At 43.1% G+C, this 14,915-nt stretch overlaps 1 protein-coding gene across 1 annotated transcript in view; it reads left to right on the forward strand.

The window, feature by feature from the left end:
- The window catches only part of BANP (BTG3 associated nuclear protein), a 114,962-nt gene that overhangs the window by 12,051 nt on the left and 87,996 nt on the right, over positions 1-14,915 (forward strand). The window contains exons 3-5 of the mRNA XM_082289773.1: positions 18-112; positions 1,337-1,536; positions 14,249-14,371. Coding sequence (XP_082145899.1) covers positions 18-112; positions 1,337-1,536; positions 14,249-14,371 — 418 coding nt within the window. The remainder of the gene's footprint in view (positions 1-17; positions 113-1,336; positions 1,537-14,248; positions 14,372-14,915) is intronic.

Consider the following 14,915-nt stretch of genomic DNA (forward strand, 5'->3'; position numbering starts at 1 on the left):
GCTCTTTTCCTTTGCAGTTGTGTTGGAGAACCATGAGGTGGCAGATGATGATGTGGAACCTGCCCTGAAACGTCAGAGGATAGAAATCAACTGCCAGGATCCCTCTATTAAGGTTATTTAATGCCCTTTCCTGGTTTTATTTCTAATTCCAATGAAGTTTAGGGAAAGTTATCACAAGAATGTAAAATGAACTGTTTATACCTAATACTGGAATTATTCTTGTAAATGCTTGTGCATTTTTAGGCATAAATCTTAAAATGTGGATGATTATCTAGATTTCCAGTGTAGAATTAGTAAAGCATTTAATATACAACATAAAATATCATCAGAATTCATTCCACTGACTCAAACCATGGGTATTGGTACATTTTTTGATAAAGTAAATGAAATTGACCAAGTAAATTATTGTAAAGTATGGTAAACTTGAGGAGGTATTTGTGTTACAATTTGTAGACACTTCCAGCATGTTTGAAGTTATTATTTGAAGCTATCAGCATTCTCCTGATAGATAATTCATATTTAATTCTGGCTCAGGAGCTCAGAACTCGCCCTGCTGTTCTCACTGCTGTGATTTAGGGTTGGTTTGTGCCCTGCAGTGTGAGTACCTGATGAATATTTTACTGCCATCTGTGTAATTCTGTCTTTTTGAGATGATCCCAGGAGCTGGAGCTCTGTGAAGGAGGGATTTGGGGTGCTCAGTGATTGCAGGGCCACAAGATGGCACAGCTGCTGTTTGCAAAGCACACAGGGTGGAACTCCTCCCTTTCATGGCCTGTTTTCCCAGGAGAACCCAAGTGGAATATGTTTTCTTTTCAAAAAGATTGCTTAGCAAAACAGATTTTATTTATTTGCTTTTCTTGATTTGCTGTTCAGCAGGAAGCCGAAGTGAGTGGCATTAATTGTCTCAGAGGTTTTTTGTGTTGATACAATTTCCACTGCAATCATCTGAATTTATCTGTTTGGGCAGGAAAAAAACTTACTAAACTTTATCCAGGAGGATGCATTCAGAGATTTATAATCCTTTTGTTTTCACATATGGAGTGCAAGGCTTTGGCAAGTCATTAGAAATGATTTTGTGGTGGATGAAATCATCCTGACAAAGTGCTTAGGTGAAAATGGCTTTGGCTGGGCTGCTTTTGGCTCCCAAAGAAAGATCTGGAAGAATCTGAGCTTGCTGAAACGCTCCTGGATGTCATCAGGGTTGGATTTTGTCACTAGACAGGCTGCAAGTTCCTTTAGGATGGGTTCCCAGTCACGTTTATGTGGAGCTTCTTTAGGAGCGAGGATGAACGGGATAAACGCCGCGTGTTTAATCCCAGTTCTTCTCCCTTCCCAGTCATTCCTGTATTCCATCAACCAGACCATATGCCTGAGGCTGGACAGCATCGAGGCCAAGCTGCTGGCACTGGAGGCCACCTGCAAATCCCTGGAGGAGAAGCTGGACCTCGTCATGAACAAGCAGCACAGCCCCATCCAGGTGCCCATGGTGGCCGGGTCCCCGCTGGGCGCCACGCAGACCTGCAATAAAGTGCGATGGTAAGGGCACAGCACTCCCCACTGCTCTAAAACCCCCCAAAGCCAGGCTTTGGCCATTTCCTTCTCTCTGCACAGCTGGCAAGAGGCTGTTGGTGCAGGTAGAATTGATTTCTCTGGAAGGTGATTTTTGTAGCAGTTTCATGATGTTACTCAGAAGCAGACACTGGTCCAGGGACACTTTGCAGCTATTTCCACATTTCATTTTAACTTAAGCCAGACTCGTTCGTCCATCCCCTGGAAAAGCCTCAGCTGCTCTTTCAGACGGGTTTTTGAGGCTTGCTCTGCTTTTATTCATAGCTGTTTTGACTTAATGAGTTCATCATCATTCTAATTGCTTCTCATTTTACTTTCCTTCACCAGCAGTACAATGGAGTATGTTTTACGAGCTTGTTTGCTAGAGAGTCCTGCTAGAAAAATATCTCTGCTTATTTTGGAGTTAAAAGCTGGAGATGGAAAATCTGTTGAATAATCTAATGGCCTTTGCTGAAAGAGCAGGCTTGACCTGCAGTCCCTTTGTGTCTCACTTCCCTAATGTGGTTTTAAATACCTAAATCTTGATGTGTCTGTCATCTTATCATCAAGGTGAGCCCAGCCAGAGAAATCTGCTTAACAAAAGACTCTTTTCTCCAACACTTCTTCCTCTTCTTTCATATTTTTAGAGCTGGAAAACACTTCATACTTCTCTAAATAACTACTTTTTATTCTCCATTACAAAGGTGTGCAGGCATTTTTAATTTTTCTTTTAAGTAGGTGCTGTGTCTGCTTTTACCTCTGCTTTTGAAGGCTTCATGCCTTGAAAAGATTAATGATGGCTGAGTTGTGTAATAACAGAAACAAAGTTCATGGAATAAGTACTCGGATCACAGAGCAGGTAACCCGAGTTTTACACCAGGGTTTTTGCTAAATACTCTTTTATCAGTAACTGTTTCTTAAAGAATCTTCTTTAAATCTGGGCTGATTTTTTTGGTCGTTATTTCAGAGATCTTCAAGTTCTTGTACACGAGCTGAACTTTTTACTGTGGTTTGTGCACAAAAAGCTTCAGAAACCTTTGCAGGAACCCGTGGCCCCTTTGGGACCCCTATTAATTCATGCTCAGTGAATGCTTTCCTCTGTAAATTGTACTATTTTGAGTTTCTGAAGGGATTTGTCAGACCTGAGCTGCTTTGGTTTGGTTTGAAATCTCTGCAATTATCAGAAATCTGTCTTGTGTGTTGATGCTGCTTCATCTTTTGGTTTGGGTTACAAATTTTTGCTGACAGCTTCTCAGCCAGTCTGACCATCGTTTAGATAGAGGTCTTGAAGACAGCAGCATTATCTGCCCCCAATATTTGTTGCTGTTGGTCTGAAGTTGCACATTATCAAAGGTGTGATGCCAGGAGAGCACTGAGGGCTTTTTGTTCTGGAGCACACTGTGGGACTTGAGAGAAAATAGGGCTGGATGTGTTTAATTTGGCATTGGGGATGCTCCAGTTGCACAGGGACAGAATGTTTCCCTGAATTCCCTGTCTCTCATCCATAAAACCCTTTATCACTTGTTGATTGTTTCCAGTTAAAGGCTGTTCCATGGTAGCAGCTCTGTGTCCTTCCCTCTCCCCTATCCATCACAGAAGGCAGAGCTTCCCAAAAGACTTTGGGATAGGGATTTTCAGATTCTCCATGGGAATGGGACTCTCCAGCCTCCTTCCCCTATTTCTGCCATCAGACCAAGGCTGGGTTTGCTGCTTTAACAAAAAGTTGTGGTTATTGGAGGCTGTTAGGGAAGGTGGTGCTGCACTGCCAGGAGAGCAGCTCCTGGGAAAGAATGGGAGTAAATCCAGTAAACCCCTCGGGATCCTGGCTAAGCCTGAGAATTGGGCCTGTGGGAATGCTGTGAGTTGGGGGTGCTGGTGGGGGGGAGGCTGGCCATGGTTCTGCCCCTCTGCCCCACTCAGGTGAGACCCCACCTGCAGAGCTGCCCCAGCCCCAGAAGGACCCGGAGCTGTGGAGAGTCCAGAGGAGGCACCAGGATGAGCAGAGGGATGGAGCAGCTCTGCTGGCAGGACAGGCTGGGAGAGCTGGGATTGTTCAGCCTGGAGAAGCTTCAGGGTGATCTTATTGCAGCCTTCCAGTGCCTGAAGGAGCCAACAAGAGAGATGGAGAGGGACTTTGGACAAGGCCTGGAGGGACAGGACACAGGGAATGGCCTCCCAGTGCCAGAGGGCAGGGATGGATGGGAGATTGGGAAGGAATTGTTCCCTGGGAGACTCTGGAATGGATTTCCCAGAGCAGCTGTGGCTGCCCCTGGGTCCCTGGAAGTGTCCAAGGCCAGGCTGGAGGTGTTCAGAGGTAAATGGAGTAAATCCAGAGGTGAATGGAGCTCAGGATTTTCCTTGGCCCATTTATATGATACAGGTGAAATACAGACCACAAACATCTGGTTCTGTACCAGTGGCTAACTGATAACAAGTGTAGAGATAAAAACGTTTATGTTTTCGTCTGTAATGAGAATGGGACAGTTAAATGGAACTGTAGATTAATTGCACTCAATTAATGAGCCCAAAATCCATCCTGGTGTCCTTGAACAAGACTTGTTGAGGGTTGAACATTGTCTTATTAACGTGGAGGTTCCTCAGATGCAGTTTTGTACCAGATGGGACATTTGAATTTGCTGTATTTTTGTAGGTGTGGATCATTAAAATGTTTCTTTTACCATTCAATTGAATCACCAGAACAATTTAATTGAATTTGCAGAACAAGACTTGTCCACCCACTTCGCAATGTGCCATTTGGCAAAACCTCCTGGCTCCAGATCCCCCAAATTCCAGAGCTGTGTTTCTGCTGTGGGATTGTTTCCTTGTTTACAAGTGGGTTTGGGGTCAAATAATGCAAAATTGAGAGTTGAGATGATTTTAAACGAGGTCATAAAGCAGGGAATGTGGTGTGGAATGAATTGTAGGGGACTGTTCTAGATGTAGCAAAAATATTGCTGCTCCTGCATGAAACCTTTAGGAAAACAAACAAACCTAAGAAATCTAATCAAGGTATTGGTGCAGAAAACCTAAAATAGCCGGAATTCTATTTTTTAAATTTATCAATATCTATATATTTATTTTTTCTGTGAGTTACAAATCCCTTGGCCAGCCTAATTGCATTTTTATCAGGAGGATTTTTACAGATTATAATAAACTATCCCACTATGCTAATCCAGAATTGTAGAAGGAATGATAATTCCTCAGCCCTTATCAGTGAGCAGTGGCTGCTGAGCCTCTTCCCTGTGTTCAGTGCCGTTGATATTATAACTCATTAGGGGATGTAAACCACTTCCTTTCCTTTTATTTCACTCAATGATAAATAAATTAACGCTGTGAAACCTTCAGGATTTTTGCTGGTTTTAACTTAATTCAAGAGCTAATTGTCCCTGCTTGGAATTGCTTCTGAAGACCCTGCATTTGCAGGAAGATTTGAATTGATTGGTTTGCAAACAAAGCATGGATTGAGGAGCAGAGGATCCTGCAGGCTGGAGGGTGAAGGGTTTGTTTTCAAGGTGCAGGTCTGTGAATCAGCCTGAGCTCACACACTGAATTCCAGGCCTGGAAAAAACATTTCCCTGGAAGCAGATTCAGCCCTGGAGACAACTCAGCAGTGGCTGGGCCGTGTTTGGGGGTGAGAGGGAGTCAGAGAACAGAGTCAGCAGTTTGGGGTGGAATCAGGGCGAGTTGTCAAGGTTTGATTTGGAGAAGCTTTGGAGTTCCCCAGATCCTCAGGAATTCCTGTCACTCCACAGCGATCCAGGTTTATTTATCCTTGGGTGGATCTGAGCCTTTCCTGAGGCCTCACCCAGCAGCCAAAGTGCAGACAGTGAATTCTGGGAGGCCTGGACACAACCACAGCTGGACTTTTGTCCTTGCTTTGGATGGACCCTCTGGGATCGATGAATTCCCAACCTTTTCCTTTCTGTCAGCAGCCGCTGGCACGGGGAGCAAACGTTTATTTTGAATTCCCAGTTCCAGTGTCCCACCTGGGGATTGTCCCAGGTGGAGTTCTGGGGCCTGGGCTGTTTTTCTGAAGGATTGAGGAGGAAGGGGCTGCAGGAAAATGCCACAATTGTCTGGGATCTGTTCTCACCAGGTTCGTTTTGGTTACACTCCCAGCTGGGGGACAAAGTCAATATTGACACAATGGAAAGATCATCATTAACACTTCATGAATTTCAAAAATCTGTTTAGAATCACAAGATTTTTAAAGAGCACAGAAGAAGTAGAAGCAAATTGGATATTTTTGAGAAAAATAATTTGGTAAAGGGGAATTTCAGTCAAGGGAGTCAGAATCCGAATGGCTGTTCATAATTTCGTGGATTGGGCCCCAGAAGTGTTACTTTTCAAGCCTTTTGAGGCCCCTGTTTTCAGTTCTGAGAAAGAGATCAAGGGCTTTTTACTCTGTTTTCAAGCTGAGTTTGTGAAGTATGTTTCGTATGGTTTTTACATGAGGGAGGTCAGTGTCTGTCACCTCAGTGCCAGCCCTGAGCACTGTCTCAGCCTGGAAGAGTCACTGTGCCTTGGAATATGTGATAAAAACCCCAAATTCCTTCTTGAGGTGCAGTAGAGAAGTTTCTCTGAAAATTACAGTTCTGCCCTGCATTCAGAAATTGGGTTTATAAACAGGACTAATGAAATAAAGGCATTATTAGATTATCTGTCAGCTCCTCTTTCTTTATCCAGGGTTCTGTTGTTTCTTTGGCTCTGGTATGGAAAAAAAAAAAGCCTCCCAAAACCTGACATCTTTAATTCCTTGCAAAGCATAACAATGCTTTCCAAAGTCTCCTAATTTGTCACCAAACTTGTCAGCCTCAACCTCTTGAGGTTTAATTTTATTTTGCCTTCCTGGCCACGTGGATTTCATGGAGAAGGCTCTGGATTTCTGTGATCCATTCTATTTGTGAGCAGCACAAGTTGATACTGAAAATAAGGGCTGGGATTTTTATTAATTCCAAATTCCCCCAGGATTAGGAGGAAGTGGCATCTTGCATTAAACAGCTCCCACAGCAGAGTTCTGGTGGAATTTCACATTCCATGGGCATTGCACTCGGATATGGGGGAGCCAAGTGTCCAGGAATCTGCTGGTGGGATTTGATAAATTGGGAAGCAATGTCTGACTTCCAGACAGCATTTCAGGGGAGAGAGAAAGGTCAGCTATGGAATTAAAGCAACAATTTACCAGCAGCGTTTCAGCTGCCTTCTGGAGAGTTCAATAATTCCTGCATGGATGGGATGGAATTAATCTCTGAAACTTTTCAAACTGACCAAGGTTTGAACTGTGGAGTCCTTCTCCCCAGTGCAGTTTTTCTACAGTTAATGGTTTCTGATGAAATATCATTTCTGAGAGTCCAGTAATTCAAGGGAGAGCAGGGCAGGTAGCAGCTGATGATTTAGGGCTGAGAAAAGGATGGAAAAAGCGTGGCTTGGATCTTTTTAATTGTGGTGGTGCTGTTTCAAATGTGCCTGTCAGGCTTAAAACACTCAGATGAACTTTTAGAAAGAGGTAGTTTTGAAGTCTTAAAAGAACTTACACTGAAAATCAAACTTTAGGTAATAAAGTTCCCTCAAGTTATAGACAAAGGTTTCAGATGTGTTACAAGGTTTGGTATTCTGCTTTTTTTTGCCAGGAAATTGTACATTTTCCCTGTTAACTTAGCCCAGGATAAATGTGAAATCCTTTAATTTGGGAGGTTTGCAAGATCCCTGTTCACTCCGAGCCATGTGTGGATAAACAGTTTATTTATTCCCACTGAGCTGAAACACTTGCTTTGGGTCAGAGACCTCAGGGAATCCTTTTAGTTTCATTTAGAATCAACATCCTTTAATTGCAAGGATTTCTGGGAAGGGAAAAAAGAGGAATACATGGAATCAAACAGGATTTGAGTTTAGACACAGATTAGGGGGATATTTACTGGTCTAATTAATGTCTAAGAACATTTAAAATCAATTATAACATATTAAAATGTGGGTTAACCTCCTCCCTTGCCAAATCCCATCAATGAGATGAATTCCAGGGAGAGCAGAACATTTAATTCCATGGCTCCATGAGCACAGCCAGCTCTTACATTCCAGGAATAAATGGAAAGGTGCATGACTTGGTTCAGGCCAAACGCCTTCTTAGGGTTCATGCTTTGCTTTCTGCCTAAAGAAACAATTAAAAAATGATTGTATTTAATAAAAGCAGGCAGTTTTTACCTCATGGACGTTGGAAAATGGGATAATAGTTCAATGAAACTAAACATCTCCACAGAGCAGAGCAGTGGGCTGTGAAAGCCTGTGTTACACACAATATATTTAATTTATTGAGCACACAATGAACAGAAGGGGGCAGAAAAGCCTTATTTATTCTTTTGGGTTCCAGCCTTGCAGAATTGAAATATTTTGAGTGGTACAGTCTCTGGGAATTTGAAAATCCAGCAGTAAAAGCACCCCCAGGAAGCTTTTCCTGTAGCTTGGGAAAGTAATTCTGCCAGGGCAAGAAAATGAATGAAGAGAGAGCAGGTAATGAGTCAGTGATTAAAGGAAGAAAGTTTGGGAATGACAGGGATTTAGGGGTTGTGTTCCAGAATAATCTGTGGACCAGTTAAGAGCAGATTAAAGTAGCAGCAGTTCTATTTTAAAAGCTGCAAAACCAACCAGTCTTGCTTTTGGAAAATAACACAATAATTGAAATTTAGAGTCATTTCAAACCCTCTGGTTTGAAAAAGGAATAATTTACAGTGGGTTTGGAGGGCCCCAGTTTCACTTGAAGCAGGAGGGAAAGGAGCAATAGATGGATTCCAAGCTTCCCAAGGATGAACCAGCCCAAAAGGATGGAATTGCTGATCCTGAAGGTCTTTTCCAACCTTTGTGGCTCTGTGACATCTTCCCAGGTCTGGGTGAGGTTGGAGCCCTCGTTCCATCTGCTTCCTTTGGCAGCAGCTGCCACTTAAACTGCTGCATTCCCAGCCCTAAAACCCCTCTGCTTGTACTTGGAATGTCTTTCCAAACAGCATTTTTCCCCCCTTTTTTTGGGAGCCGTACATTTTTGCATATCTTGAGCTCCATCTCTTTGTTCCATAAGCAGGAAATCTGCTCCCAATAACTCCAGAAATTGTGTTTTCCATACCAAGGGAAGAGTGGGATTTCTTTAACGTGCCCTCAGGGAATCTGGAAATTAGGGATTCAATCCCAGCTCTCCAAGAGCAGCATCCTTGGCCTGGCTGGAAAATGTCTGTGTGGTGGTGAGGGCACAGAGCTGGCTGGGGACTTGGGAAAAGCAGGAAAAGCAGAGCTACCTGGTGGAAATGATTTCCAAGCCCCTCAGAAAGAGCTCAGTGGTGGTTGCAGGAACCTGATGTTGTATTTCTTTGTTATCTGGTGATCACTGAGGCTTCACTTCCTGTAATTACTTCCTGTAATTAATACCTTGAAAGCCAATTTATAACCCTGCCTCCTCCACCCTCAAGATTTTAGTGCTTAAATCAGACTTATGCTGATACCAGAATTTGTCAGAAAATCAGGAAAACCATCTCAAAGTAACTAATTGTGTAACGAAGGATTCCAAGTCTTTGCTCCTGTTTCAAACTGTGTTCTCTAAACATCCAGAATTTCTATTTTAATCAATAATTTCACTCCTGGAACGTGCTCAGGATCAGTGCAGCTCCCTCATTTCACACTGAGCACAATCTCCACTTGCTGCAGTGCTGCTCCTTATCTGCCTCAGGAAGTTAAGGCTCAAAGAAGGGTAATAACTGTAAATTTCTATCCAGACTGGCTGGAAACAAGATATCTTTGCTGTTGTATTTTTATGAGTACATTTATCTTCCAAAAGGGTGGTATTGACTTGGTAAGTTATGGCACGACCCAGCCTTTTCTTGGCCATAATCAAAAGTAGAAGGCTGATAATTAATGTAATTTCTAGCACTTTTCAGTCCTGGTTATGTCACACGTGGGCTGGATGGGTTTTTTGCTATTGTTTTCTAATTTTTTTCCAATTTTTTTTCTATTAAAAAAAATTAAATTTTTTTTCTTTCCTCTTTTCTGATTTTTTCTATTCTAATTTTTCCCTCTTTTTTCTTTTAAAAATATTTTTTCTTCTTTTTTTCCTATTTTTCCCTATTATTTTGCTATATTTTTTGCTCTCTTTGCTGGGTTTGTGTATTTTGTTAAAGGCAAAAGGTTCCTTGGACCCTGTGTCACCACACTTAATTTTTCCTGTTTCTATTGTGTTCAAAATGAGAATTAAAAAAAAATTTTATTGTGGGGTTTTAAAAACCAAGATCTAAAATGGTTTTGTGTACCCACAGAGGTGCTGTAAAATCCCTGGAGGAACCAGCCTGGCTTGGGAAGGGGATGGTTTGGGGTCACCTGTGGCTCCTGGGGAGCTGATGAACTCCTTGGAAATGGGTGTTGTCATTTTGGAATGACTCCCCTTGGTTCTCCAGGTGGATTCAGCTTTCCTCAGAGCACAATAATCCCCAAAAGAGATGAAATGCTTTTAAATTTGATGGGTAAAATTAATCTTACAGTTGGTAATTGATGTCCTTCTGACTCCAGCCAACCAGAGGCTCCTCTGTAGGTGAGGATGGATTTTGTCATTTAGAAAATCTCTGATTTTACTTACTTGAGTTGAAAATTCGATGCTGACTGTTCTTAAATTGTTTGGATAAAGCCTCATGTGCTTTATCTTTATTATAAATTGATCCCAGCCCTCTCAGCTCCATGAGTTTTTCCAGCTGTGGCTGGGCTACTTTGGCTTGTCTTGTCCCAGGACCTCATCCCGGGGCTGTCTCTGTGGTGTCTGCTCTGGGGGATGTTCAGAATCCAAAGAGAATTTTTACTGCCTGAACTCTCACTGAAAATGATGGATGGCACTGCTGCTTCTTTGGCAATTGCCTGTGACTGGGCCATGAATTTGGGAGTTTAGATTCAATGCCTGAGGTGCCTGAGCAGCCTTGGCTGCCCACCTGCTCGGTGAACAGTGTGCTTGCTGACAGGTTTGTTCTCTGGAGGAGCTGTGTTAATTTGGGGGCATAAATCCAATGTAATTTCTTCTATTCTTTGCCAATTTGTGGTTTTGTTTCAGGGTGAGATCCTGGGTGGGTTTTCTCACTCCCTTTTGGATAGGGATCCTTAACTGTGGGAGCAGCAGGCAGAGGAAGCAGGTGGCCATCAGGAGGAAGGAGCATTTTGACATTATCTTCCTAAATAATGATGAAAAGATGCAAAGAGGGGCTGCTGTGAGGGATGAACACGAGTGTTAGTGGAAGATAAACTAGAAAAGAACTAAGGAAAACACCACATTGTAAAACAATATTTGTTATATTTAGATTTTCTCCCTGGTAGGGATAGTTGTGATATTCCTCCACACATGAACTGGACATTGAAATCTTCATCCCCAGCAGTAAACTGGGAAATACCAGAGTTTAAATTCTCTTTCCCAGACTTGCTTTCCTTAAGGCTGGAGAGTTTGCCAGCAGCAATTCCAGCTCCTCTTCCCATCAATGCCTCTCCATGAACTGATCCACGTGAGCGAGGACAAGGGGAACAACAAACCTGTCTGAAAATCTCACTCCAAGCTTGCTCTTCCATTTGGAGAAACACTTTTGGTCTCGTACCTCGTGGAAGAGACAAATATCAGTTAATTCCTTCTGCCTGATTGTTCTGTCTCTCCAAATGGAAAGCTCAGCTGGGAAGAGGAGGAGAGGTTGGTCCTGGCATTGCCAGAAGTTCTTTTCTGTCACTGGCTGCACTCTGGGTGATTGGCAGGTTATTGGCAATGGGACCCCAAGCGTTAAGATGAATGATCAGATCTGACTCACACGTTTTCCATACTGAAAATGACCTTTGGCAGCAATTTCCTCATGCAAAATATGGACTGGCCTCTTGTATTTAAGAAAAAGAAAATATCAGAGGCTAATCACGCACACTTGAAAATTATTAGTTGGTGTGTTTACTTTTCAGGAATATTTTCACCTGTAATTTGGCAGATTATTCAGTAAACTGCATTAAAAATAATTCCCCAAATATCCTAATAGCTGCAGGTTGCATGCATTCCCATTTTTTTAGAGAGTTGTGTCCAAGAATAGGCAAATTGCTGCTCCAGTCTCTCCAAGTCCTGATGCTTCTGGGGAAAGGAATATGTGAGCACAAGTGGAAACTTCTGGGGCCTGTGCAGGCACTCTGGGTTTGTGAAACTCCCCCTGAGCCCCGCAGTATTTTCCTTCCATCTTCCCCCTGAGTGCTGGCAGCACTCAGGAATTGCTTCCCTTGGGATCTGAGGGAATATCCAAAGCTTTCCTCCTCCTCCTCCTCCTCCTGCTTTGTGTTTTCTGTATTGTAGTACAGCAGGAATGGTTAAAGTTGTTTCAGCTTCAAAAAGAGATGGAGAAATTGAAGAAAGGAATTGGAATAATCCTGCATGAGGATGCACTTGGCTGTAATGAATTTTAATAGATTTTTGTTGGGGTGGCCCAGTATTTTGCTTTTATGTAGAATTCCATTTTAAATTTCGTGTCTATTCAGCAGATTTCTAAATCAATCTGAAAACAGGGACTGGAACATCTACAGGGAAGTGAATGGGAAGCTGTGAAGCTCCCTGCCAGGTGGGAATTGGGCTCTGCTCCCAGGGAACAGGGACAGGATGAGAGGGAATGGCCTGAAGCTGCTCCAAGGGAGATTCACTTTGGACATCAGGAGGAATTTCAAGCAAGTCCATAAAAATGAACATTCCTAAAACAAAGCAACCCCCCCCCCCCCCCAAATTCCTTAATGTATGCTAATTTTTAGTGCTAAAGCTTTTTTTTTTTTACCCCCCCCCCCCCCCCCCCAAAAATATAAACTTAATAAGAGCAAAATGCTAAGGACTTTCTAAATGTAATTTTATTACATTTATCTCTTGGGCTGAAATTAATTATTCAGAGTCTTCATTAAAAATAAGCTTTGGTAAATGACATTTTAACCAGGCCCTCAGAAGTGACTGCAAGGGGGGTGCTGATAAAGGACAGTGTCTAAAAGGAGGTGTAAAATACTTGATGTGACGACTTCCAGGGGAGTTGTTTTGGACAATTTGGGAAATGTAATGAGCACACACACGGTGCTGCTGGCCTGGGAGCTGCCAGCACTGTTTTATCGAGTGTTTGGTGGGGTTTTGAAATGTTTGGTGCAGAGAAAAGAGATGGAAGTTGTCTTTTTTAAAAATAAAAAGGTGTGGGTTTGAACAGGTGACTGTGGAAGTGCCCTAAACCCTGATTCTCCAGAGAATATCCAGGAAACCAACACATCCCCCCATTTCTTGATTTCTTTCTAAAATCTGAGCTCCACGTGCACAGGAGGAGCTCTGGCAGAGCTTGCACTTGTCTGGGATGAGCCAAACATCTTCCAGAGCCTCCCTAGGTTTGCACTCCAGTGAGATTCCATGAGGAATCCCGTATGTTGCAAGCAGCACATGCAGTCCCTGGAAGTGGGAGGCAGGGCATTGGAGCCTGGGGCTTTTGGAGCCAAAAAATCTGGGGTCAAGCATTTTATCTGTGCCAAAATTGGGATCCATTCATTGTTAGCTCCATGACAGGGCCTTATCTTTCCCTAATGAGGGATAATTTGGCACTTCAGCATTACCCAGACACGTGAACGTTCCAGTGTGTGCTCTGCTACAGCTGTAGAAACACTCTGGTTGTCACCAGCTTGGCCTAATTCGTGTTTCAGCAATTAGCCAAGGGGAAATAAATGAGCACCAGGCACGTTTGGGATGTTGGAGCAGTGCAAACAAGAGCGAGCTGTTTTTTCCTCCCCTAAAAAAACCCTTTTTTGGGTTTTGGGAAGCAAAGGGGAACACAACCAGAATTTCTCTCCTGAAGTTCTCAGTGAGCACAGCAGGAACAGTTTAACCATCAAACCCACACCTCAGAATATTGAGTGATGGTGTGGCAGTAATGTTAATGATCCCTGCAAACAGATCAAGTGCTAATCTGCATGTACAGACAGTTGTTTACTTCATATTTACTTTTGCAGTCCAGTGTAAACTTAGCACGTCTCGAGTTATTTCCTTCTCCATTGTCATCAGGAGTGATAAGAGGTTTTTCTGGTTTCTCACACACTAAATGCTTTTTGGTGTTTGGTTTTAGGTTTTTTTTTCATGTGTGAAATACACACAAGAAGTAGTTGGGTCTTGTTTTTATTTAAAGTTACAGTCTGGCCCCATTTGCTCTGATGCTTCTTGTGCTGTTCATCTCCCTGCCCTGGAGGACAACAGATGCTCTTTAACCAAACTCATCATCCACTTTTGCAATAAATCCTTTCAAATTCTTTTTTCCTGGGAATTACCCTACTGAAACTGGTGCATTACCATGTAAATTGGCCGCAGTACCTCTGCAAATGCTCCAATTCTCCCAGAAAGAATTTGGTGCAGCTGTGATTTACAGACTTCCCCCTGTGTGTCCTGAATTGATGAATTCCTTATTGCTTCCCCAGGGGTCATGGACCCTTATATAATTCCATTGGAGCCATCCATCCTCTGAAAAAGCTGGAGCACTCGAGGCGGTGCAGGTGTCAAACTCGATGGATTGCCGGCGTCAGCGCTTGATCCGCGCCCGCGATGTCGGGAGAGGGAGTGAGGCCTAGAGGCCTCCCCAGATTATTTAAACCAGAAACCTCTTCATGGATTATTTATCAGCTTTTCTCCTTTACATTTCCATTCCCTCTGTGATTTTTTTTGCAGTGTTGTCCCTCAGACCACAGTGATCCTCAACAACGACCGGCAGAATTCCATCGTGGCCAAGATGGTGGGGCAGGAGGAGCCGCTGAGCAGAGCAGCGGATTCCCTGGAGAACATCCTCAGCAAGTTAGTAGCATTCCCTGGAATCCTCCCTTCATTCCCTCCTTGGGCAGGTCCAGTTTCAAAGGCAATTTGATGGGAACAATGAGGAATGCTCGAGGTAACAATGAGGGGAAACATTGAACTTGGGCTTGGATTGTTTCTCTTGCTTCCCTTGTGATGGGAGAGAACATCCTGGAGGAGCTGGGATTTAAGGAAGGCTTTGCCCTAGCTGTGGATTTTTCCATGGATGCACAATCCCATGGATGCACGCACCAAAATCCTGTATTTAACCAGCTGAAGGAGGAATGTGCAGTTCAAGGAAAACTTGGACTATCTAAAGCAAATTTTAAGCAAGTGGTACTGCGAGTTCTGGGTAAAAAATGGCCTTAATTAAAATGCTTTCATAAATTACTTCAGTATTTCTTCTGTTTTGCACACAGGGCCTAGACTTTTCTATTGAGGCAGGTGTAGGAAGTTGATACCCAAGATCTTTTTTTCCTTCTGCTGTTTTTATTTTGCTGCATAGCTCCGAGTTACACAGGAGCAGAATGGTTTAAAGGAGCTGATT

This window comes from Coloeus monedula (genome assembly GCF_965178545.1).
Source record: "Coloeus monedula genome assembly, chromosome: 13".
NCBI classification, from domain to species: Eukaryota; Metazoa; Chordata; class Aves; order Passeriformes; family Corvidae; genus Coloeus; species Coloeus monedula.